We start from the raw sequence: 25,452 nt of genomic DNA, 5'->3' as shown, positions 1-25,452 counted from the left end.
CGAATGTAGCACTCCTCCCTGGCGGGGGGGCGCGAATGTAGCACTCCTCCCTGGCGGGGGGGCGCGAATGTAGCACTCCTCCCTGGCGGGGGGGGCGCGAATGTAGCACTCCTCCCTGGCGGGGGGGCGCGAATGTAGCACTCCTCCCTGGCGGGGGGGGGCGCGAATGTAGCACTCCTCCCTGGCGGGGGGGGGCGCGAATGTAGCACTCCTCCCTGGCGGGGGGGGGCGCGAATGTAGCACTCCTCCCTGGCGGGGGGGGGGCGCGAATGTAGCACTCCTCCCTGGCGGGGGGGGCGCGAATGTAGCACTCCTCCCTGGCGGGGGGGGGCGCGAATGTAGCACTCCTCCCTGGCGGGGGGGGGCGCGAATGTAGCACTCCTCCCTGGCGGGGGGGGCGCGAATGTAGCACTCCTCCCTGGCGGGGGGGGGCGCGAATGTAGCACTCCTCCCTGGCGGGGGGGGGCGCGAATGTAGCACTCCTCCCTGGCGGGGGGGGCGCGAATGTAGCACTCCTCCCTGGCGGGGGGGGCGCGAATGTAGCACTCCTCCCTGGCGGGGGGGGCGCGAATGTAGCACTCCTCCCTGGCGGGGGGGGCGCGAATGTAGCACTCCTCCCTGGCGGGGGGGGCGCGAATGTAGCACTCCTCCCTGGCGGGGGGGGCGCGAATGTAGCACTCCTCCCTGGCGGGGGGGGCGCGAATGTAGCACTCCTCCCTGGCGGGGGGGGCGCGAATGTAGCACTCCTCCCTGGCGGGGGGGGGCGCGAATGTAGCACTCCTCCCTGGCGGGGGGGGCGCGAATGTAGCACTCCTCCCTGGCGGGGGGGGCGCGAATGTAGCACTCCTCCCTGGCGGGGGGGCGCGAATGTAGCACTCCTCCCTGGCGGGGGGGCGCGAATGTAGCACTCCTCCCTGGCGGGGGGGCGCGAATGTAGCACTCCTCCCTGGCGGGGGGGGCGCGAATGTAGCACTCCTCCCTGGCGGGGGGGGCGCGAATGTAGCACTCCTCCCTGGCGGGGGGGGCGCGAATGTAGCACTCCTCCCTGGCGGGGGGGGCGCGAATGTAGCACTCCTCCCTGGCGGGGGGGGCGCGAATGTAGCACTCCTCCCTGGCGGGGGGGGCGCGAATGTAGCACTCCTCCCTGGCGGGGGGGGCGCGAATGTAGCACTCCTCCCTGGCGGGGGGGGCGCGAATGTAGCACTCCTCCCTGGCGGGGGGGGCGCGAATGTAGCACTCCTCCCTGGCGGGGGGGGCGCGAATGTAGCACTCCTCCCTGGCGGGGGGGGCGCGAATGTAGCACTCCTCCCTGGCGGGGGGGGCGCGAATGTAGCACTCCTCCCTGGCGGGGGGGGCGCGAATGTAGCACTCCTCCCTGGCGGGGGGGGCGCGAATGTAGCACTCCTCCCTGGCGGGGGGGGCGCGAATGTAGCACTCCTCCCTGGCGGGGGGGGCGCGAATGTAGCACTCCTCCCTGGCGGGGGGGGCGCGAATGTAGCACTCCTCCCTGGCGGGGGGGGCGCGAATGTAGCACTCCTCCCTGGCGGGGGGGGCGCGAATGTAGCACTCCTCCCTGGCGGGGGGGGCGCGAATGTAGCACTCCTCCCTGGCGGGGGGGGCGCGAATGTAGCACTCCTCCCTGGCGGGGGGGGCGCGAATGTAGCACCCTAGCGGGGGGGCGCGAATGTAGCACCCTAGCGGGGGGGCGCGAATGTAGCACCCCTCCCTAGCGGGGGGGCGCGAATGTAGCACTCCCTAGCGGGGGGGCGCGAATGTAGCACTCCTCCCTAGCGGGGGGCGCGAATATAGCACTCCTCCCTAGCGGGGGGGCGCGAATGTAGCACTCCTCCCTAGCGGGGGGGCGCGAATGTAGCACTCCTCCCTAGCGGGGGGGCGCGAATGTAGCACTCCTCCCTAGCGGGGGGGCGCGAATGTAGCACTCCTCCCTAGCGGGGGGGCGCGAATGTAGCACTCCTCCCTAGCGGGGGGGCGCGAATGTAGCACTCCTCCCTAGCGGGGGGGCGCGAATGTAGCACTCCTCCCTAGCGGGGGGGCGCGAATGTAGCACTCCTCCCTAGCGGGGGGGCGCGAATGTAGCACTCCTCCCTAGCGGGGGGGCGCGAATGTAGCACTCCTCCCTAGCGGGGGGCGCGAATGTAGCACTCCTCCCTAGCGGGGGGCGCGAATGTAGCACTCCTCCCTAGCGGGGGGGCGCGAATGTAGCACTCCTCCCTAGCGGGGGGGCGCGAATGTAGCACTCCTCCCTAGCGGGGGGGCGCGAATGTAGCACTCCTCCCTAGCGGGGGGGCGCGAATGTAGCACTCCTCCCTAGCGGGGGGGGCGCGAATGTAGCACTCCTCCCTAGCGGGGGGGCGCGAATGTAGCACTCCTCCCTAGCGGGGGGGCGCGAAAGTAGCACTCCTCCCTAGCGGGGGGGCGCGAAAGTAGCACTCCTCCCTAGCGGGGGGGCGCGAATGTAGCACTCCTCCCTAGCGGGGGGGCGCGAATGTAGCACTCCTCCCTAGCGGGGGGGCGCGAATGTAGCACTCCTCCCTAGCGGGGGGGCGCGAATGTAGCACTCCTCCCTAGCGGGGGGGCGCGAATGTAGCACTCCTCCCTAGCGGGGGGGCGCGAATGTAGCACTCCTCCCTAGCGGGGGGCGCGAATGTAGCACTCCTACCTAGCGGGGGTGCGAACGTGGCATTCCTACCTAGCGGGGGTGCGAACGTGGCATTCCTACCTAGCGGGGGTGCGAACGTAGCATTCCTACCTAGCGGGGGTGCGAATGTAGCATTCCTACCTAGCGGGGGTGCGAATGTAGCATTCCTACCTAGCGGGGGTGCGAACGTGGCATTCCTACCTAGCGGGGGTGCGAACGTAGCATTCCTACCTAGCGGGGGTGCGAATGTAGCATTCCTAACTAGCGGGGGTGTGAGTAACATTGTGGTACCTTGAGGAACCACTGGCCGGCATTGAGGCTGTGTAAGTCTGTCCAGTTAAAGGAGGAGGCATCATCCAGCTGTCTGGCAGGAAACACCTTCCCCACGTCTGTAGTCCTCCTCAAGGTGAGGTCTCGCATCAGAAACGGCACCCCGTCAAGGCTAGGACAGGAAAGAGTTAAACAGTCAGGTCTAACAATACAATAGTATATTCAGTGCCGTACAGTGTTGTTCAACATCATATGATCATCTTATTTCTCAGAAGTTTATATCCCCTGATATTTTGTGATTCTAAGTGGAAGTTCTTACAATAGAAATACTGAATGCTCTCTAGGGAAGCGCCAAAAACCTTCAATCATGAAGGGAAAAGACTAGAGCTGTTTGAGCAACATGAAAGCTACTTTAATGTTGCTTGCTTCACCTTCACTTTGAATGACAAATAATTTCCCCACCTTTTCAGTTAACCTCAGGTTGTAAGACATGGAAAACAAAAACACATTACCTACACTTGAAATTGTTAGTCAAATTCACAACTAGAATCACAACGCTTTCGTAAGATTGCATCCCAAGCAACTAAATCGGACCAAAAACATAATTTATGTCTACATAATTTATGTCTATCATTCATTATCGTTTTCAGTGACCATATAGCGTGACTGAAACGTTCAATTAGTGCCTGAATGACCCCTGTCCCTTCGGGTGTGTGTCTGTGTACACGCATCTCTGGTCAGGAGGATGTATAGAGCCTGGCCCTGTTCAGGTTTCATTAGTCAGCTCCAGCATGAGCTCAATGCAGCCCAGAGCCCAGTCTACCTGTCATCAGCACGCACGTCTCCACCTCCCATTCATCTTAATTAGGGAGTGGAGGAATGTATACACACGCTAAATGAGCTTTCACTAACACAAAGGCACATACTGACAGAAACACACGTGGCTACATACCTACCGTTATGAATGTGTGATTGTAACACATCCGCCATGCTGATCCTCAACACGGGGGCCTCTCAGGGGTGCGTGCTCAGTCCCATCCTGTACTCCCTGTTCACTCATGACTGCGCAGCCAGGCACGACTCCAACACCATCATTAAGATTGCCGATGACACAACAGTGTCTGATCGCCGACAACGACGAGACAGCTTATAGGGAGGAGGTCTGAGACTTGACCGTGTGGTGCAAGGACAACAACCTCTCCCTCAACATGATCAAGACAAAGGAGATGATTGTGGACTACAGGAAAAGGAGGGCCGAGCACGCCCCCATTCTCATCAACGGGGCTGAAGTGGAGCAGGTTGAGAGCTTCAAGTTCCTTGGTGTCCACATCACCAACAAACTAACATGGTCCAAGCACACCAAGACAGTCATGAAGAGGGCATGACAAAACCTATTCCCCCTCAGGAGACTGAAAAGATTTGGCGTGGGTCCTCAGATCCTGATTAGGTTCTACAGCTGCACCATCGAGAGCATCCGGACGGGTTGCATCACTGGCTGGTATGGCAACTGCTCGGCCTCCAACCGCAAGGCACTACAGAGGGTAGTGCGTATGGCCCAGTACAGCATGCGGTAGCAGAGAGAAGGTCCAAGAGGCTTCTAAACAGCTTCTACCCCCAAGCCATAAGACTCCTGAACATCTACTCAAATGGCTACCCAGACTATTTGCATTGCCCCCCCCCCCCCCCTCCACCCCTCTTCTACTCTGCTGCTACTCGCTGTTATTATTTATTCATAGTCACTTTAATAACTCTACCTACATGTACATATTACCTCAATTACCTCAACTAACCGGCGCCCCCACACATTGACTCTGTACCGGTCCCCCTGTATATAGCCTCGCTATTGTTAGTTTACTGCTGCTCTTTAAGTATTTGTTACTTTTAATTCAAATGTTTGGGGGGGTATTTTCTTAAAACTGCATTGCTGGTTAAGGGCTTGTAAGTAAGTATTTCTATAAGGTTTACACCTGTTGTATTCAGTACACGTGACAAATAAAATTTGATTTGATAAACATGGCACAAAATGAAAAGCACACAGACACAGTTGTACCTGTAAGCATACATCTATGTGCGTACACATTCACACAGCATCCAACTCATTCAAACATCTCTCTATTGGATTTGCTCTTCTAGCTCATCTTGTCATGTCAACTAAAAACAGCCATGAGTCTAGTCTATGAAAGTGCTGTCCTGGCCGCCGCCGCCACTATTACTGATGCTGATGCTACTACTGCTGATGCTGCTACTACTACCACCACTACTGATGCCGCGCCGCTACTAAAAACGGCCGCCGCCGCGCCGCTACTAAAAACGGCCGCCGCCGCGCCGCTACTAAAAACGGCCGCCGCCGCGCCGCTACTAAAAACGGCCGCCGCCGCGCCGCTACTAAAAACGGCCGCCGCCGCGCCGCTACTAAAAACGGCCGCCGCCGCGCCGCTACTAAAAACGGCCGCCGCCGCGCCGCTACTAAAAACGGCCGCCGCCGCGCCGCTACTAAAAACGGCCGCCGCCGCTCCGCTACTAAAAACGGCCGCCGCCGCTCCGCTACTAAAAACGGCCGCCGCCGCTACCAAAGACGTCGCTCCTTCTAAAAACCTCCGCCGCAGCCAAAGACGCCGCTGCTACTAAAACAGATGCTGCTACTGTTACTAAAACGGATGCTGCTCACTGAATGATAATAAGCGGCTGAATCCTGGACAGAAAGCCCAGACCAGCATTATGACACTGGCTGACCTGTGCTTGGCTGTACTCCTCAATCAACTACCTTACAACAGACTTGACTTCTCGCCATCTTTCCCTGCAGCTCCCCATTGATCTAGTTTGGCTACACGGAGTCCCTTTCGGTGTGTGTGTGTGTGTGTACCTGATGGCCACGTCAGCCTCCAGCCCACTGACGTTCATCTGCAGAGCCCTCTGGAAGGACAGGATGGTGTTCTCTGGAGCCAGCTACCGACAGACAGAGAGGAACATCATCAGCACACTGTCTAGACGTATATTGATGTTTAATGGAAGTCAGAGACATTTCGTATACCTTACTGCAATCAGAGTTCACAGGTTCATATAGGTTTCAGAAGTTTAACACTCCTTTGAAACATGCCATTTTCCCACATGTTGTTGAGGTGGTGCTGGAGATGATGAAAATTAAGTTTACATTTTTTTCAATTTCCCTTTAATATGGGTGTGAGGAAATGGAGAATGTATTCCAGTTAAAAGTAATGAGTTATGAGCTCATAATTATTATTGATAAACAACAGTTTACTGAACACATACTGACTGGTGCAATACAAGATACTAGGGCACATTGGTCGAACTAATAATGGTCAGTGATACTGTAGGTCAAACTGTCTAATACTGTGAGGGGACTGTACACCTGGGACAAGCAATGTAAAGTGCTGCTGGGAAACAGAGTGGGTCATGTGGTGTGTCCTGGGGGAGTCCAGGTTTTTAAGACTTAATTCCTCCACAGCATTTAACTTCTGGGGTGATCAACTACTCCAACATGCCCCAACCGGCTGGCTGGGGCGCATCTGTCTGCAGTTCGCTGGATGGATGGGTCACGTTTTTGTGTATGCGAGTCGTTAGGACAGGGTATCCCAAACTAGGGGTCGCCTGATTTGAAAATGGGGTGGCAAAAGAAAATTTGCGCTTGGTTCATCGAACCCGGGGTTACATCAGTACATCAGTAGATGAGGTTGTAATAAACAGAGCGGTTTCTGTTCTCTTCCTACGAATGTGTCTCTATCTTTTCAATGGTTTAAGCTCCAAATATTATGACCCCATCACTGAAAGACATGAATCTCAGGAACAGGTAGGTACGTACCGTTACCCTCTACTATGCCCACAAGCTGTTAGAACCGAGAGGACAAGACCAAGCACTAAATTAGACTGGGGGTAAAAATAACATCTGTAACCACGTTACCATCCACAGTTTTTATGCAAGTAAAGCACTGTATAAAAAAAGAAATCACAACAGCTGTGATGGAAACAGGATGTTTCGATACAATATTAGGAACGTTAACAGGTACATTTGTTCGTTCAACATGGTGGGATCTTTTTGTGTCCGTAAAATGTATTGTGGAAACACCTTCATGCGCAAATATTGATTTGTGCACTGTATCCGCAAGCGGTTGGCTAGAGCACATGTGTCAAGACCAGAGTAGGAACGTTTACTATTTAACGCAACAATTTGTGAAAAAACTATCTGTAGAGTTGAAAATGCGATGGGAACACACTGAACATACAATTTTTATTCGGTACATCAAAACAGAAGCAAAAAACGACCTTGTGTGCGTCCACATGACGCAATCATTTTTATCAGCAACAAGTCCGTCTGAAAGAAAATGTGCATATTTTCTTTATGCAGATTTTTTTATATTCGCACAAAAATCTGTTTGATGGAAACCTAGCTCATGATGTTATTTTCTACACAGAATATCATACGTCATTGCCTGAGGATCTTCTGAACTTCCCAATAGCTTTGATGCATTTCAAATCAAATCAAAACATATATAGAATATATATAGAACTTAGTGAAATGCTTGCTTACAGGATCTAACCAACAGTGCAATTTGTAAGTAAAAAATTGTTATTAGGTGAACAATAGATAAGAAAGAAAAAAAACAACAGTAAAAAGACAGTGAATAATAACAGTAGCGAGGCTATATACAGTGGCGAGGCTATATACAGGCACCGGTTAGTCTGGCTAATTGAGGTAGTATGTACATGAATGTATAGTTAAAGTGACTACGCCTATAAACTAAGCAAAAAAAGAAACGTCTATTTTTCAGGACTGTCTTTCAAAGATAATTCGTAAAAATCCAAATAACTTCACAGATCTTCAATGTAAAGGGTTTAAACACCGTTTCCCATGCTTATTCAATGAACCATAAACAATTAATGAACATGAACCTGTGAAACAGTCACTAAGACACTAACAGCTTACAGACGGTAGGAAAATAAGGTCACAGTTATGAAAACTTGGGACACTAGAGGCCTTTCTACTGACTCTGAAAAACACCAAAAAGAAAGATGCCCAGGGTCCCCGCTCATCTGTGTGAACGTGCCTCAGGCATGCTGCAAGGAGGCATGAAGACTGCCGATGTGGCCAGAGCAATAAATTGCAATGTCCGTACCGTGAGACGCCTAAGGGCACTACAGGGAGACAGGACGGACAGCTGATTGTCCTCGCAATGGTAGACCACGTGTAACAACACCTGCACAGGATCGGTACATCCAAACATCACACCTGCGGGACAGATACAGAATGGCAACAGCCCGAGTTACACCAGGAACGCACAATCCCTCCATCAGTGCTCAGACTGTCCGGAATAGGCTGAGAGAGGCTGGACTGAGGGCTTGTTGTAAGGCAGGTCCTCACCAGACATCACCGGCAACAACGTTGCCTATGGGCACAAACCCACCTTTGCTGGATCAGACAGGACTGGCAAAAAGTGCTCTTCACTGACAAGTCACATTTTTTTCTCACCAGGGTTGATGGTCGGATCCGCGTTTATCGTCAAAGGAATGAGCGTTACACCGAGTCCTGTACTCTGGAGCGGGATTGATTTGGGTCCGTCATGGTCCGTCATGGTCTGGGGCGGTGAGTCACAGCATCATCGGACTGAGCTTGTCGTCATTGCAGGCAATCTCAACGCTGTGCGCTACAGGGAAGACATCCCCCTCCCTCATGTGGTACCCTTCCTGCTGGCTCAACCTGACATGACCCTCCAGCATGACAATACCATCAGCCATACTGCTCGTTCTGTGCGTTATTTCCTGCAAGACAGGATTGTCAGTGTTCTGCCATGGCCAGTGATGAGCCCGGATCTCAATCCCATTGAGCACGTCTGGGACCTGTTGTATCGGAGGGTGAGGGCTAGGGCCACCCCACCCCCCAGAAATGTCCGGGAACTTGCAGGTGTCTTGGTGGAAGTGGGGTAACATCTCACAGCAAGAACTGGGAAATATGGTGCAGTCCACGAGGACGAGATGCCCTGCAGTACTTAATGCAGCTGGTGGCCAAACTAGATACTGACTGTTACTTTTGATTTTGACCCCCCCTTTGTTGAGGGACAGATTATTCAATTTCTGTTAGTCACATGACTGTGGAACTTGTTCAGTTTGTCTCAGTTGTTGAATCTTGTTATGTTCATACAAATATTTACACAAATATTTTTTGCTGAAAAACACAGTTGACAGTGAGAGGACGTTTCTTTTTTTGCCGAGTTTGATAAACAGAATAGCAGCAGTGTAAAAAAAAGGGGTTGGGGGCGGGCACAATACAAATAGTCCAGGTGGCCATTTGATTACCTGTTCAGGAGTCTTATGGCTTGGGGGTAAAAGCTGTTGAGAAGCCTTTTGGTCCTAGACTTGGCACTCCGGTATCGCATGCCATGCGGTAGTAGAGAGAACAGTCTATGACTGGGGTGGGTGAGGTCTTTGACAATTTTTAGGGCCTTCTTCTGACACCGACTGGAGTAGAGGTCCTGGATGGCAGGCAGCTTAGCCCCAGTGATGTACTGGGCCGTACGCACTACCCTCTGTTGTGCCTTGAGGCCGAGCAGTTGCCGTACCAGGCAGTGATGCAACCAGTCAGGATGCTCTCGATGTTGCAGCTGTAGAACCTTTTGAGGATCCATGCAAAATCTTTTTAGTTTCCTGAGGGGGAATAGGCTTTGTCGTGCCCTCTTTAGGACTGTCTTGATAAGTTTGGACCATTCAAGTGTGTGTTGGTGATGTGGACACCAAGGGACTTGAAGCCCTCTACCTGCTCCACTACAGCCCCGTCGATGAGAATTGGGGAGTGTTCGGTCCTCCTTTTCCTGTAGTCCACAATCATCTCCTTAGTCTTGGTTACATTGAGGGATAGGTTGTTATTCTGGCACCACCCAGCCAGGTCTCTGACCTGCTCCCTAAATGCGGTCTCGTCATTGTCGATGATCAAGACTACCACTTGTGTCGTCTGCCAACTTAAACGGTGTTGGAGTCATACCTGGCCACGCAGTCGTGGGTGAACAGGGAGTACAGGAGGGGACTGAGCATGCACCCCTGAGGGGCACCAGTGTTGAGGGTCAGCGTGGCAGATCTGTTGCTACCTACCCTCACCACTTCAAACCATATATTGTCTTCAGATTGAAATACTGTCAAAAATAGACTGATTTGTAAGACTGCTATAGCCCAAATAAAAAAAGTTAACATTGGCCGTTGATTAAATAACTTTTTTTACATGGTGGGGGTCTCACATTTTTAGATCAACATGGGGTCGTGGGCAAAAAAAGTTTGGGAAACACTGCATTATGAGTTGGGGCTTTTGGCAACAGCATGGGAATTTGCCATATACTAGGCTTATATCCAGTCACACAGTGTCTGGCTGACAAGTCAAACACATAAAGCAGGCGTGGGCTCATACTAGCACTGTTTATTAGCATACAGTGCATTCGGAAAGTATTTTATTACATTACAGCCATATTCTAAAATTGATAAAGTTTTGTTTTCCTCAATCTACTACACACAATACCCCATAATCACAATGCAAAACTGTTTAGAAATTTTTATCAACAAAAAAAAACATAAATCTCATTTATATAAGTATTCAGACCATTTACTCAGTACTTTGTTGAAGCACCTTTGGCAGCAATTACAGCCTAGAGTCTTCTTGGGTATGACGCTATAAGCTTGGCACCTGTATTTGGGGAATTTCTCCCATTCTTCTCTGCAGATCCTCTCAAGCTTTGTCAGGTTGGATGGGGAGCATCGCTGCACAGCTATGTTCAGGTCTCTCCAGAGATGTTTGATCGGGTTCAAGTCCGACCTCTGACTGGGTCACTCAGGGACATTGAGACTTGTATGGAAGCCACTCCTGCGTTGTCTTGGCTGTGTGCTTAGGGTCGTTGTCCTATTGGAAGGTGAACCGTCACCCCAGTCTGAGGTCCTGAGCACTCTGGAGCAGGTTTTCGTCAAGGATCTCTCTGTACTTTGCTCCGTTCATCTTTCCCTCAATCCGGACTAGTCTCCCAGTCCCTGCAGCTGAAAAACATCCCAACAGCATGATGCTGCCACCACCATAGGGATGGTGCCAGGTTTCTTCCAGGCGTGACACTTGGCATTCAGGCCAAATAGTTCAATCTTGGTTTCATCAGAGAATCTTGTTTCTCATGGTCTGAGAGTCCTTTAGGTGACTTTTGGCAAAATCCAAGTGGGCTGTCATGTGCCTTTACTGAGGTGTGGCTTTCCGTCTGGTCACTCTACCATAACGGCCTGATTGGCGGAGTGCTGCAGAGATGGTTGTCCTTCTGGAAAGATATCCCATCTCCACAGAGGAACTCTATGGTTTCTTGGTCACCTCCCTGAAAAAGGCCCTTCTCCCGATTGCTTAGTTTGGCTGGGCGGCCAGCTCTAGGAAGAGTCTTGGTGGTTCTAAACTTCTTCCATTTAAGTATAATGGAGGCCACTGTGTTCTTGGGGACCTTCAATGCTGCAGATGTTTTTTGGTACCCTTCTAGATCTGTGTCTTGACACAATCCTGTCTCAGAGCTCTATGGACAATTCCTTCGATCTCTTGGCTTGGTTTTTGCTCTGACATGCACTGTCAACTGTGGGACCAAATATAGACAGGTGTGTGCCTCTCCAAATCATGTCCAATCAATTGAATTTCCCACAGGTGGACTCCAATCAAGTTGTACAAACATCTCAAGGATGATCCATGGAAACAGGATGCACCGGAGCGCAATTTCAAGTCTCATAGCCAAGGGTCAGAATACTTATGTAAATAAGGACATTTGCAAAAATGTCTAAAAACCTGTCTTCACTTTGTCATTATGGGGTGTTTTGTGTAGATTGATGAGGAAACTTTTTTTTTTTTTTTAAATCCATTTTAGAATAAGGCTGTAACGTAATAAAATGTGGAAAAAGGGAAGTGGTCTGATGCATTCCGAACGCACTGTATATCTATATCTGCCTGGAGAGAAATGCAGCATAACATGATATGAATTAAGAAAACAAGTGAAGAAATGCTAGACATGGAATCATATGAAATATTTATTCTATAGGTTAAGTGCTCTCACATACAGTAGCCTATATCTTCCAGATAGTGCTTACACAAAGCCCAGAAGTCTGTTTACCATCTATTCCTGGGCTATTTTCAGCTTAGGTCCAGAGGGTCATTAATACACTAGAATAGCCCTAGATAGTGTGAAGGAAGTGAGTGGGGGGAAATATAAACTGTTGGCCAGCATGATTTCTCTTGTGCCCTCCATGAAGGTTACATCTCTGTGGGTCTGTTATTGTATAATCTAGAAGCAAAACGTATGAGGTGCCTCCCGTTACATGCCCTCGGATTGGGCAGCTGGTTCAGCTGACTCACCATGGGTGCGCCCTGGTGGCCAATGACGTCAGGGCGTGGTGTGAGGTTGGCGTGGTCCATGATGCAGGGGGAGGTGATGGAAAGGGGGGCCATGTAGAGGCCCAGTAGAACACTTAGGTAAAGCAGGAGAACCACCACCTGAAACCCTGGGGAGGGGGTAGAACACAATAGATGTAGAATGAATAGAAACCATGGGGAGGGGGTAGAACGCAATAGATGTAGAATGAATAGAAACCATGGGGAGGGTGACGAATAAAACATAGAATGAATAGAATACCCAAGTATATAGAATAGCTATGGCCGAAAGGCTCAATGTCATGGAATACTTTTTTGCTCGTCACGGTTGTCTATTGTACGGATATGGTCAAGGACAAATAAATAGCACACCTGAATATAGCTTCTTTATGTGCAAGAAGACAATTCACAGAATGTTTCGAAACATTTTACAAGGCCAGTTTGGGTTGAGATACAGTACCAGTCAAAAGTTTGGACACACCTACTCTTTCAAAGGTTTTTCTTTATCTTTACTATTTTCTACATTTTAAACTTAGCAAAAAAACATCCTCTCACTGGCAATCGTTTTAATTTTCAGCAAACTTAACGTGTAAATATTTGTATGAACATAAGATTCAACAACTGAGACAAACTGAACTAGTTCCACAGACATGTGACTAGCAAAAATTGAATAATGTGTCCCTGAACAAAGGGGTGGTCAAAATCAAAAGTAACAGTCAATGCAGCTGGTGGCCAAACCAGAGACTAAGTACTGCAGTGCATCCCCTCCTCTTGGAATGCACCAGATTTGCTAGTTCTTGCTGTGAGATGTTACACCACTCTTCCACCAAGGCACCTGCAAGTTCCCAGACATTTCTGGGGGGAATGGCCCTAGCCTAACAGGTCCCAGAAGTGCTCAATGGGATTGAGATCCGGGCTCTTCGCTGGCCATGACAGAACACTGACAGTCCTGTCTTGCAGGAAATCACGCACAGAACAAGCAATATGGCTGGTGGCATTGTCATGCTGGAGGGTCATGTCAGAATGAGCCTGCAGGAAGGGTACCACGAGGGAGGATGTCTTCCCTGTAACACACAGCGTTGAGATTGCCTGCAATGACAAGCTCAGTCCGATGATGCTGTGACACACCGCACCAGAACATGACGGACCCTCCACCTCCAAATCGATCCCGCTCCAGAGTACAGGCCTTGGTGTAACGCTCATTCCTTCGATGATAAATGCAAATCCAACCATCATTCCTGGTGAGACAAAACCACGACTCGTCAGTGAAGAGCACTTTTTGCCAGTCCTGTCTGGTCCAGCGACGGTGGGTTTGTGCCCATAGGCAACATTGTTGCCGGTCATGTCCTGCCTTACAACAGGCTTACAAGCCCTCAGTCCAGCCTCTCTCAGCCTATTGCGGACAGTCTGAGCACTGATGGAGGGATTGTGCTTTCCTGGTGTAACTCGGGCAGTTGTTGTTGCCATCCTGTACCTGTCCCGCAGGTGTGATGTACGGATGTACCGATCCTGTGCAGGTGTTGTTACACGTGGTCTGCCACTGCGAGGATGATCAGCTGTAGCGCAGTCTTCGGTGTCTCACAGTACGGACACTGCAATTTATTGCTCTGGCCACATCTGCATTCCTCATGCCTCCTTGCAGCATGCCTAAGGCACGTTCACACAAATGAGCAGGGACCCTGGGCATCTTTCTTTTGGTGTTTTTCAGAGTCAGTAGAAAGGCCTCTTTAGTGTCCCAAGTTTTCATAACTGTGACCTTATTTGCCTACCGTCTGTAAGCTGTTAGTGTCTTAACAACCATTCCACAGGTGCAGGTTCATTAATTGTTTATGGTTCATTGAACAAGCATGGGAAACAGTGTTTAAACTCTTTACAATGAAGATCTGTGAAGTTTTGGATTTTTATGAATTATCTTTGAAAGACAGGGTCCTGAAAAGGGACGTTTCTTTTTTTTGCTGAGTTTAGAATAATAGTGAAGACATCAAAAGTGTGAAATAACACCTATGGAATCATGTAGTAACCAAAATTGATAAACCAATCAACATATTTTATATTTGAGATTCTTCAAAGTAACCACCCTTTGCCTTGATGACAGCTTTGAACACTATTGGCATTCTCTCAACCAGCTTCACCTGGAATGCTCTTGAAGGAGTTCCCACATATGCTGAGCACTTGTTGGCTGCTTTTCCTTCACTCTGCGGTCCAACTCATCCCAAACCATCTCAATTGGGTTGAGGTCGGGTGAGTGTGGAGGCCAGGTCATCTGATGCAGCACTCCATCACTCTCCTTCTTGGTCAAATAGCACTTACACAGGCTGGAGGTGTGTTGGGTCATTGTCCTGTTGAAAAACAAATGGTATTCCCACTAAGTGCAAATCAGATATGATAGCATATCACTGCAAAATGCTGTGGTAGCCATGCTGGTTAAGTGTGCCTTGAATTCTAAATAAATCAATGACAGTGTCACCAGCAAAGCACCCCCACACCACCTCTATGCTTCACGGTGGGAACCACACATGCAGAGATCATCCGTTCACCTACTCTGCATCTCACAGACACGGCGGTTGGAACCAAAAATCTCAAATTTGGACTCGGACCAAAAGGACAGATTTCCACCGGTCTATTGTCCATTGCTCGTGTTTCTTGGCCCAAGCAAGTCTCTTCTTCTTATTGGTGTCCGCATTTAAATGTGTCCTTTAGTAGGTTTCTTTGCAGCAATTCGACCATGAAGGCCTGATTCACGCAGTCTCCTCTGAACAGTTGATGCCGAGATGTGTCTGTTACTTGAACTCTGTGAAGCATTTATTTGGGCTGCAATTGCTGAGGCTGTTAACTCTAATGAACTTATCCTCTGCAGCAGAGGTAACTCTGGGTCTTCCTTTCCTGTGGCAGTCCTCATGAGAGCCAGTTTCATCATAGCGCTTGATGGTTTTTGTAACTGTACTTCAAGAAACTTTAAAAGTTCTTGACATTTTCCGAATTGATTGACCTTCCATGTCTTAAAGTAATGGACTGTCGCTTCTCTTTGCTTATTTGAGCTGTTCTTGCCCTAATATGGACTTGATCTTTTACCAAATAAGGCTATCTTCTGTATACCAACCCTACCTTGTCACAACACAAATGACTGGCTTAAACACATTGAGAAGAAAAGTTAATTTGTGGAATTTCTTTCAACAAGGCACACCTGTTAATTGAAATGCATTCCAGGTGACTAAGACATGAAGCTGGTTGAGAGAATGCCAAGAGTGTGCAAAGCTGTCATCAATGCAAAGGGTGGCCATTTGAAGAAACTAAAATATATTTGTATTTATTTATTTAACTAGGCAAGTCAGTTAAGAACAAATTCTTATTTACAATGACGGCCTCCCAAAAGGCCTCCTGCGGGGACGGGGATTAAAAATAAATGACAACACAGACATCACGACAAGAAAGACAACACAACATAAAGAAAGACCTAAGACAACATAGCATGGCAGAAACATATGACATCACAGCATGATAGCAACACAACATGACAGTAACATGGTAGGAGCACAAAACAGGGTACAAACATTATTGGGCACAGACAACAGCACAAAGGGCAAGAAGGTAGAGACAACAATACATCACGCAAAGCAGCCACAACTGTCAGTAAGAGTGTCCATGATTGAGTCTTTGAATGAAGAGATTGAGATACCTGTCCAGTTTGTTTAACACTTTTTTGGTTACTCCATGATTCCATATGTGTTATTTCATAGTGTTGATGTCTTCACTATTATTCTACAATGTAGAAAAAAGTAAAAATAAAGAAAAACCCTTGAATGAGTAGGTGTGTGCAAACTTTTGACTGGTACTGTATATGGTGTCAAAGCCAGCCAGCCTCTAGCCACACTTTCTCATTATCCATCTGTGTGTGCTGTAGTGCAGGTAAGTGATGATTAATGTAGCTAGAGTACATCACTCACACAGGAGGTCGGATTCATTTCAAGGTCAGTGCTTAGGCCAGAATGACTGCGTCAGAAGAACTCTTGTTACAAAGCTGAAAGCCTTCACCCTCAGAACCTCTCTGGCATTCAGACAGAGGTCCGCCACACAGCTAACCTCACGTCCAGGCACCACCTGTAAGCCACAGGGGACCACAAGCTAATGTCTGCTACACTGAAACAGATCTTCTTTGTTAAAGAGACATATACTGTATTTCAATAAGATTAGCCTGGAAAAATTAAGGATGAATAAATTATAGTTTTTTTTATTGTAGCGATATTACAGCACACATCAATAATGCAACTCTTTGTACGAGTTACTGTGAGAGTAAACAGACAGCTGAGGTGTGGTGTCCTTTCACAGAAATCCACTGTTCTACCCAAATACAAAGTATAAAAAAATGGAAATGAAGTGTCTATAAACTACAACTGAATATTCATGAGTTATTTTCCTCCAGAAACAACAGCAATGACAATTCAGTATTTAATCTAGGGGATCTTAAAGCACCTCAAACACTACTCTGCCTCCCTTGTACTAGTCTGACAGATTTAAAGGAAGGCAGAAATACCCCAGTACTTGATGTCCAACTCGCCGTGTCCACGGACCTCAGGGGCCTAATAATGTCCTGTGGACCGGTGGTGTCACGTGAGGCCAGAGGTATGCCTAGTATCCCTGCCACTATGACAGGGGTTTGCCATTTGTGTACATGGGGTTAATCATTTAACGCCCATAGCTCTATGAGGCTGTTAAGTCGTCTGACAGTAGTACCTGAGCTTTGATCAGTGAGGTGGGAGTCAGTAACATGGTCTAGTGTTGTCACGATAACCAGGTTTATTAGCATCATAATACTCAATACCAAAACAATACCATGGCAACAAAAAAATTATGCGGATTAGCTAAAGTCAGAACAACAACTGGGATTTAATTATTTTTAACATTGAATATTATGTTGATAACTGGTAGAACAACTAAAATAACAAATTGAATATCTTCTATTCTACATTCAATTTCTTGCTAAAATAAAACACCATATTAAATAACAAGAATAACTTAAATGTTCCTGATGCCAACCATATCTGACACTCAGAGCAGACAGCTTCTGAAGCTAAGCAGGGTTGGTCCTGGTCAGTCCCTGGATGGGAGACCAGATGCTGCTGGAAGTGGTGTTGGAGGGCCAGTAGGAGCCACTCTTTCCTCTGGTCTAAAAAAATATCCCAATGCCCCAGGGCAGCGATTGGTGACACTGCCCTGTGTAGGGTGCCGTCTTTCGGATGGGACGTTAAACGGGTGTCCTGACTCTCTGAGGTCATTAAAGATCCCATGGCACTTATCGTAAGAGTAGTGGTGTTAACCCCGGTGTCCTGGCTAAATTCCCAAGCTGTCCTTCATACCATCATGGTCACCTAATCACCTCCAACTTACAATTGGCTCATTCATCCCCCTCTCCCCTGTAACTATTCCCCAGGTCGTTGCTGTAAATGAGAACGTGTTCTCAGTCAACTTACCTGGTAAAATAAATAAAAAAGGGTTAATTTTAATAATCTATGGCCATAATACTGGGTCAAATTACATTCATTAGACCTAATGAAATTCATTACAGCTAAATAATATAGTAAAATAATATATAGTAAATTAATAGTTTAGTTCCAAAACTACATTAAAAAAAAACACTTTAAAGATCATTTCTGAAGCTTCTATATTGCAAGTCTACACGCCATAGAAGTACAATGAAATTTATACTACGATTCCCAAAGTGCATTTCACTTCCCATGGTGCAATGGGCTGCTGGCTGGCTAGTGGCTACTGCTAGCAAGCCCAGACAAACGTGAATTAGTTTAAATATATTGTGGTCAAGTTATGAGTGTTAATTATTGTTGTCACTGAGCAAATTTCAGGTCTGCTGAGCGCAAACTTGAACGTTATGAAAGTTCTGTGCAACTTCCAGAACGCGTTTACTGTGAACACTGAAGCTAAGTTACAGTTAAGTGGCCAAGTAGGCTACTGTGGCTATTTTATCGTAATGTAGGCCTACCCGAGTGGCCTACCATCAAAAACAATGAATAAAATGCATTCCATAACATTTAAAATAAAATGTTATTTGTCATGAGCCGAATACAACAGGTGTAGTAGACTTACGGTGAACTGCTTACTTACAAGCCCTTAACCAGCAAAGCATTTAAGAAAAATAAGAGTTAAGAAAAAATATTAAGTAAATAAACTAAAATAAAAAATAAACGAGCAACACTAAAATAACGAAGCTATATACAGGGGGTACAGGTACTGAATTAATGTGCGGTGGTACAGGTTAGTCAAGGTAGGTAGGGGTAAAGTGACTATGCATAGATGATAAACATCAGGTAGCAGCTGCGTAAAAAAACAGGAAGCTTGGCCCCAGTGATGTACTGGACGGTACACACTACCCTCTGTAGCACCTTGCGGTCTGAGTCCGAGCAATTACCATACCAGGTGGTGATGCAACCAGTCAGGATGCTCTCGATGGTGCAGCTGTATAACGTTTTGAGGATCTGAGGACCCTTGCCAATTTTTACATGGAAATAGCTGTTCTGTCATTCAGCCAACTGTAGCAGCCAGTGTGTGGTGTACAATTAGGCCTACATTCCATGAGACTATTGTGAAAAAAACATGCAGGGCTCGACATTAACCTGTTTATCCATTTGTCCTTCAGACAAGGAGGTAACTGAAAATGTTTGTTGTTTGAGGCAAGAAACAACTTTACAAAATAAAATGCATTATTATTCCCATACTATTATTATAGAGAATCATGCAAATTATGCTTCCTTCTGCCTATTGGCTACTTACCTTATCAAGCCTGTCTCAAAATACAACACTGCCCCTTTAAGATACAAAAAAGCTCTTTACCTGACTCGCTTTTCAAAGATGTCTAAAAATCTACACGTTTTATGCTCTTGTAAGAAGCTATCACTCTCCTATTGTAGACTACAAATGATCTATAACTGATCTAATAACTCACTAACTAGCAAAGGACAAGAACAAAATGTGCACACGTAGCTGCATTCAGCACTTGCGTTGATCTCAAAACAAGCGCATCTACTCATGACCACAGCTGTAAACAAAGTCCAGTTCAAAGTAAATGGCACAGATCCATATATAGCAATGGTGTATTTGCATATAGGCCTACTGCAGCTCTAATTTGTTATGCCGCACCGGTCTGGGTAGAGTAAGAGCTGAGTCGTGTATGTCAATGCAATAGAATCCTATTTCTATGCGTTCTGCTTTCAACAAAATTGAAAGTGACTAATATTGTGTTGATTCAATCACAATTGCTACAGTAAAAGGAAAAGTTGATAGTGATAACTTCTCCTAGGGTAGGGGGCAGCATTTTCACATTTGGATGAAAAGCATACCCAAATTCAACTGCCAGTTACTCATCCCCAGGAGATAAGATATGCATATTATTAGTGGATTTGGATAGAAAACACTCTGTTTGAATCATGTCTGTGAGTATAACAAAACTTATTTAGCAGGCGAAACCCCGAGGACAAACCATTCAGAATTCTTTTTTTGAGGTCACTGTCTTTTCAATGAGTTTTCATCGGGAAACCAGATTTCTAAGCGAATTGCTTGCAGTTCTTACGGCTTCCACTAGATGTCAACAGTCATGAGAAATAGGTTGAGGTTATCCCTTTGTGTAATGAAGAAATACGGCCATCTTGAAGTCGAGGCACTCCAGGTGTCCTGGACATGCGCTTCAATCAAACAGAAGGCATGCAACATTTCATTTGAATCCTGTATTGAACACATATCATCCCGTCTTCAATTGTATCGATTATTAACGGAAAAAAATACCTAAAGTTGTATTACAAAAGTAGTTTGACATTTTTTGGCAAAGTTTACAGGTAAACTTTGAGATATTTTGTCGTTATGTTTGAGCAAGTTGGAACCGGTGTTTTTCTGGATCAAACGTGCCAAATAAATTGACATTTTGGATATATAGCGACGGAATTAATCGAATAAAAGGACCATTTGTGATGTTTATGGGACATATTGGAGTGCCAACAACAGAAGCTCGTCAAAGGTAAGGCATGGATTATATTTTTTTTTCTGCGTTTTGTGACGTGCCTGCAGGGTTGAAATGTTCTCTCTTTTATTTACTATGGTGCTATGCTCAGATAATAGCATCGTATGCTTTCGCTGAAAAGCCTATTTGAATTCTGACATGTTGGCTGGATTCACAACCAGTGTAGCTTTAATTTAGTATCTTTCATGTGTGATTTAATGAAAGTTTGATTTTATAGTAATTTTCTTAGTAAATAATTTTAATTTGGCGCTCTGCATTTTCTCAGGCTTTTTGCCAAGTGATACAGTAGCGTCTTGCCTAAACTCAGATTTTTGGATATAAATATGAACTTTACCGAACAAAAAAAACACATGTATTGTGTAACATGAAGTCCTATGAGTGTCATCTGATGAAGATTATCAAAGGTTAGTCATAAATTTTATCTCTATTTCTGCTTTTTGTTAATGCTCTCTTTAGCTGGAAAAATGGCTGTCTTTTTCTGTGACTTGGCTCATACCTAACATAATCGTTTGGTGTGCTTTCGTCGTAAAACCTTTTTGAAATCGGACACTTTGGCTGGATTTACAACAAGTGTAGCTTTAAAATGGTGTAAAATACTTGTATGCTTGAGGAATTTAAATTATGGGATTTCTGTTGTTTTGAATTTGGCGCCCTGCAGTTTCACTGGCTGTTGACGAGGTGGGACGCTACCGTCCCACATACCCTAGAGAGGTTAACAGGGAAAACTCTAGAAAGTTGAGTGAAGTTCAATCGTGTCTCCAGCTGATAGATCTTCTGTGCAGCAGTCCCAGGGGAACATTGGTATATTATAATGAATGGCTCGAACAACGTTCTGGCCGAAGCCCAGCACGCCATCGACTGGGTCACAAAAGGATCCTCCAGTGGCAGTGGATATCCTCGCTTATAAACCAGGGTTGCTACACAACTCCCTCCTTTCAAAGAGCGCGTCCTCACGCTAGACCTCACAGGACTCCGTCTTACAGGAAAACCGGCCAACACACCGGCCAACACACACGCTGTCGTGGATGCGAGGTCCGATCACCTCCGACACCAATGTAACGAAACCAATGTAATGAACCCTCAACCATATGGCCCGAAGCCTAGCCAGCCATCTACTGTGCCACAAAAGCATGCTCGAGTGGCAGAGTCGATATCCGTGCTTATAAACCAGGATCACTAGAAGATGTTCATGTCATTGTCACTGAAAAATAATAAAAATTTAGTAGAATAACGACAAAGTTATAATGCAAACGTCATGTGTAAAATTGCTTATTTTTTATGTTCTGGAATTAAACCTCCCTTGCACTCTACTGCTTTGTAACACCTTTTTCTTAGTTGTTTCGGTAGGCTTGCCCACATCATCTGCTCTGCAAGCTAAGTATTCCCATAGTTCACCCCTACAGCCAGTTTTGTCAACGAACTGTGGAGGTATGTTTTCTTTTGAAGAAGCCATGCTGTCGGAATTTTCTCTCTCCTCTCGCTTGCTTCTTAAATAGTGGCTTGCGCGGAGTTAGCTGGCTAGCTTATTACTGCCCCTTTGAGAAGATTCAAACAAATTACTAGACAGACTCAATCCTCTCAATCCTTAGATGGTGTGAGACACATGAGAGAAGTACCAAAAGTAACAAATGCTAGTACCAGACAATTTTTCATGTTCTAGTATAAAAAAGTACAGAATTTTCAGTATAGCATGCAACACTAAAACGGTCAGTAACAGAGTCCGGGTCAGGTCTTACTTGTTTTCTCGGCGCGAGCGATCTGCCCAGCCACCAGCCAGGCCAGAGCGGTGACAGCCACCAGGGCTCCTAGGTGTAGGAAGGGACCTGTGGCCTGACATCATTCAGTGTTAAAAGGTGTGGCATTGCTACAGTCATTCACAGTTGTTAAATGGTACGACATTAACAAAATAATTCAGTGGTAATGGTAGGCTACTGTATGAAGAATTCAACAAAAATACGTAAATTAACCCCTTGAATCAGTCTTAACACATCTGTTAGAGGCATTTCTATATTGAAATATTGTTGCCTTTGTATGTAGTTCAATATAGTCATTAACATGTGATTTATCAAGTATATTACCACATATCAGGAAAGTGTCCTGTATAATACAGTTTGATGCACAGCCCTAAATGGGGAGGGTTTTGTTGTTGAACTGACCTGGAGTGATATAGGGATGACTGCCCACTCCTCACCCCATGTTTGATTGACAGATATGAATCCGATGGCAGTGGTCAGCAGAGCAGTACTCACACCTATCTAATGGGGCAAACAGAGTGTTACAGACCATCACACACACAGCTCCCCCAGGCTAACCAATACAACCCTCTGTCGTGTGTTTGGCCAGATAACAACACCCTGGGGCATGATGTCACTGCTTTCACAACCCGCAGGAAAACATGAACTCAAATGTGGGGTTCAGGCAGAGTTCAGTTGGCCACTTGAAGACACACACACCACGTATAGTGCCTTCGGAAATTATTCAGACCCCGTTACTTTTCCCAAATTTTTATGTTACAGCCTTGTTTTTCCCCCCTCAATCTACACACAATACCCAATAATGACAAAGCAAAAAAAGGTTTTAAAATGTTTGCTAATACATTATAAAAAAAACGGAAAATTACATTTACATACACTACCGTTCAAAAGTTGAGTCACTTAGAAATGTCCTTGTTTTTGAAAGAAAAGCACATTTTTTGTCCATTAAAATAACAAATTGATCAGAAATACAGTGTAGACATTCTTAATATTTGTAAATGACTATTGTAGCTGGAAACGGCAGATTTTTAATTGAATATCTACATAGGCATACAGAGGCCCATTATCAGCAACCGTCACTCCTGTGTTCCAATGGCACGTTGTGTTAACTAATCCAAGTTTATTATTTTAAAAAGGCGACTCCGGGATGCTGGCCTTGTTCTTTTGCCCATCTTAGTCTTTTCTTTTATTGGCCAGTCTGAGATTTGGCTTTTTCTTTGCAACTCTGTCTAGAAGGCCAGCATCCTAGAGTCACCTCTTCAATGTTGACATTGAGACTGGTGTTTTGCAGGTACTATTTCATGAAGCTGCCAGTTGAGGACTTGTGAGGTGTCTGTTTCTCAAACTAGACACACTAATGTACTTGTCCTCTTGCTCAGTTGTGCACCGGGGCCTCCCACTCCTCTATTCTGGTTAGACCCAGTTTACTCTGTTCTGTGACCAGAGTAGTATACAGCATTGTACGAGATCTTCAGTTTCTTGGCAATTTCTCACATGGAATAGCCTTCATTTCTCAGAACAAGAATAGACTGATGAGTTTCATAAGAAAGTTCTTTGTTTCTGGCCATTTTGAGCCTGTAATCAAACCCACAAATGCTGATGCTCCAGATACTCAACTAGTCTAAAGAAGGCCAGTTTTATTGCTTCTTTAATCAACAGTTTCAGCTGTGCTAACATAATTGCAAAAGGGTTTTCTAATGATCAATTAGCCTTTTAAAATAATAAACTTGGATTAGCTAACAACGTGCCATTGGAACACAGGAAATATGGTTGCTGATAATGGGCCTCTGTACACCTACGTAGATATTCCATTCAAATCAGCTGTTTCCAGCTACAATAGTCATTTACAACATCAACAATGTCTACGCTGTATTTCTGATCAATTTGATGTTATTTTAATGGACAAAAAAAAAATCTTTAAAACAAGGACATTTCTGAGTGATGCCAAACTTTTAAACGGTAGTGTATGTATTCAGACACTTTACTCAGTACACTGTTGAAGCACCTTTACAACCTTGAGCCTTCTGGCTATGATGCTACAAGCTTGGCACACCTGTATTTGGGTAGTTTCTCACATTCTTCTCTGCAGATCCTCTCAAGTTCTGTCAGGTTGGATGGGGAGCGTTGATGCACAGCTATTTTCAGGTCTCCAAAGATGTACGATAAGGTTCAAGTCCAGGTTCTGGCTGGGCCACTCAAGGACAGTCAGACTTGTCACGAATACACTCCTGCGTTTTCTTGGCTGTGTGCTTAGGGTCTTGGTCCCGTTGGAAGGTGAGGTCCTGAGGGCTCTGGAGCAGGTTTTCATCAAGGATCTCTTTACTTTTCTCTGTTCATCTTTGCCTTGATCCTGGCTAGTCTCTCAGTCCCTGCCACTGAAAAACATTGACACAGCATGATGCTGCCACCACCATGCTTCACCATAGGGATGGTGCCAGGTTTCCTCCAGACGTGATGCTTGGCTTTTAGGCTAAAAAGTTAAAACTTGATTTCATCAAACAAGCGGGCTGTCATGTGCCTTTACTGAGGAGTGGCTTCCGTCTGGTCACTCTGCCATAAGGGCCTGATTTGTGGGGTGCTGCAGAGTTGGTTGACCTTCTGGTAGGTTCTCCCATTTCCACAGAGGAACTCTAGAGCTCTGTCAGAGTGACCATTGGGTTCTTGGTCACCTCCCAGACCAAAGCCCTTCTCCCCTGATTGCTCAGTTTGGCCGGGCGGCCAGCTCTAGGAAGAGTCTTGGTGGTTCCAAACTTCTTCCATTTAAGAATGATGGAGGCCACTGTGTTCTTGTGGACCTTCAATACTGCAGAAATGTTTTGGTACCCTTCTAGATCTGTGCCTCGACACAATCCTGTCTCGGAGCTCTACAGACAATTCCTTCGACCTCGTGGCTTGGTTTTTGCTCTGACATGCAGTCAACTGTGGGACCTTATATAGACAGATGTGACAAATCAGGTCCAATCAATTGAATTTACCACAGTTGGACTCCAATCAAGTTGTAGAAACATCTCAAGGATGATCAAGGAAAACAGGATGCACCTGAGCTCAATTTTGAGTCTCATAGCAAAGAGTCTGAATACTTATGTAAATAAAGTATTTGTTTTAGCAATTTTCGTTTTGTCAATTTGGGGAATTATGTGTAGATTGCTGTGGATTATTAGTATTTTTAATCCTTTTTACAATAAGGCTGTAACACCAAATTTTGGGAAAAGTCAAGGGTACTTTCCCATGGCACTGTACATAAACACACATTTGAGCATTACCTTGTGCAGCCAGTGCAAGTTCAGCTGTTGTCCCACTGCTATGTGGCAAAGTGCTAAAATCTAAAAGAATAGAAACAGATAAATAAATCACATCACATGGAAATCCA

General features: G+C 46.4%; 1 protein-coding gene across 4 annotated transcripts in view; it reads right to left on the bottom strand.

Moving 5' to 3' along the window:
* The window catches only part of LOC129822326 (glycerophosphodiester phosphodiesterase domain-containing protein 5-like), a 108,937-nt gene that overhangs the window by 27,478 nt on the left and 56,007 nt on the right, over positions 1 to 25,452 (bottom strand). For all 4 annotated transcript variants that reach the window (XR_008754473.1, XM_055880526.1, XM_055880527.1 and 1 more), the window contains 6 exons: positions 25,346 to 25,405; positions 22,485 to 22,583; positions 22,065 to 22,158; positions 12,291 to 12,436; positions 5,793 to 5,875; positions 2,951 to 3,101 (listed from right to left, as the gene is read on the bottom strand). Coding sequence is in view for 3 of the 4 variants with exons in the window: in XM_055880526.1 (XP_055736501.1) it covers positions 2,951 to 3,101; positions 5,793 to 5,875; positions 12,291 to 12,436; positions 22,065 to 22,158; positions 22,485 to 22,583; positions 25,346 to 25,405 (633 nt within the window). In the remaining variant the exon portion in view is untranslated. The remainder of the gene's footprint in view (positions 1 to 2,950; positions 3,102 to 5,792; positions 5,876 to 12,290; positions 12,437 to 22,064; positions 22,159 to 22,484; positions 22,584 to 25,345; positions 25,406 to 25,452) is intronic.

The sequence above is a fragment of the Salvelinus fontinalis genome, chromosome 24, assembly GCF_029448725.1.
Source record: "Salvelinus fontinalis isolate EN_2023a chromosome 24, ASM2944872v1, whole genome shotgun sequence".
Lineage (NCBI taxonomy): Eukaryota > Metazoa > Chordata > Actinopteri > Salmoniformes > Salmonidae > Salvelinus > Salvelinus fontinalis.
The sequence above is the reverse complement of the archived record's forward strand: the minus strand, read 5'-3'. Positions and strand labels throughout refer to the sequence as shown.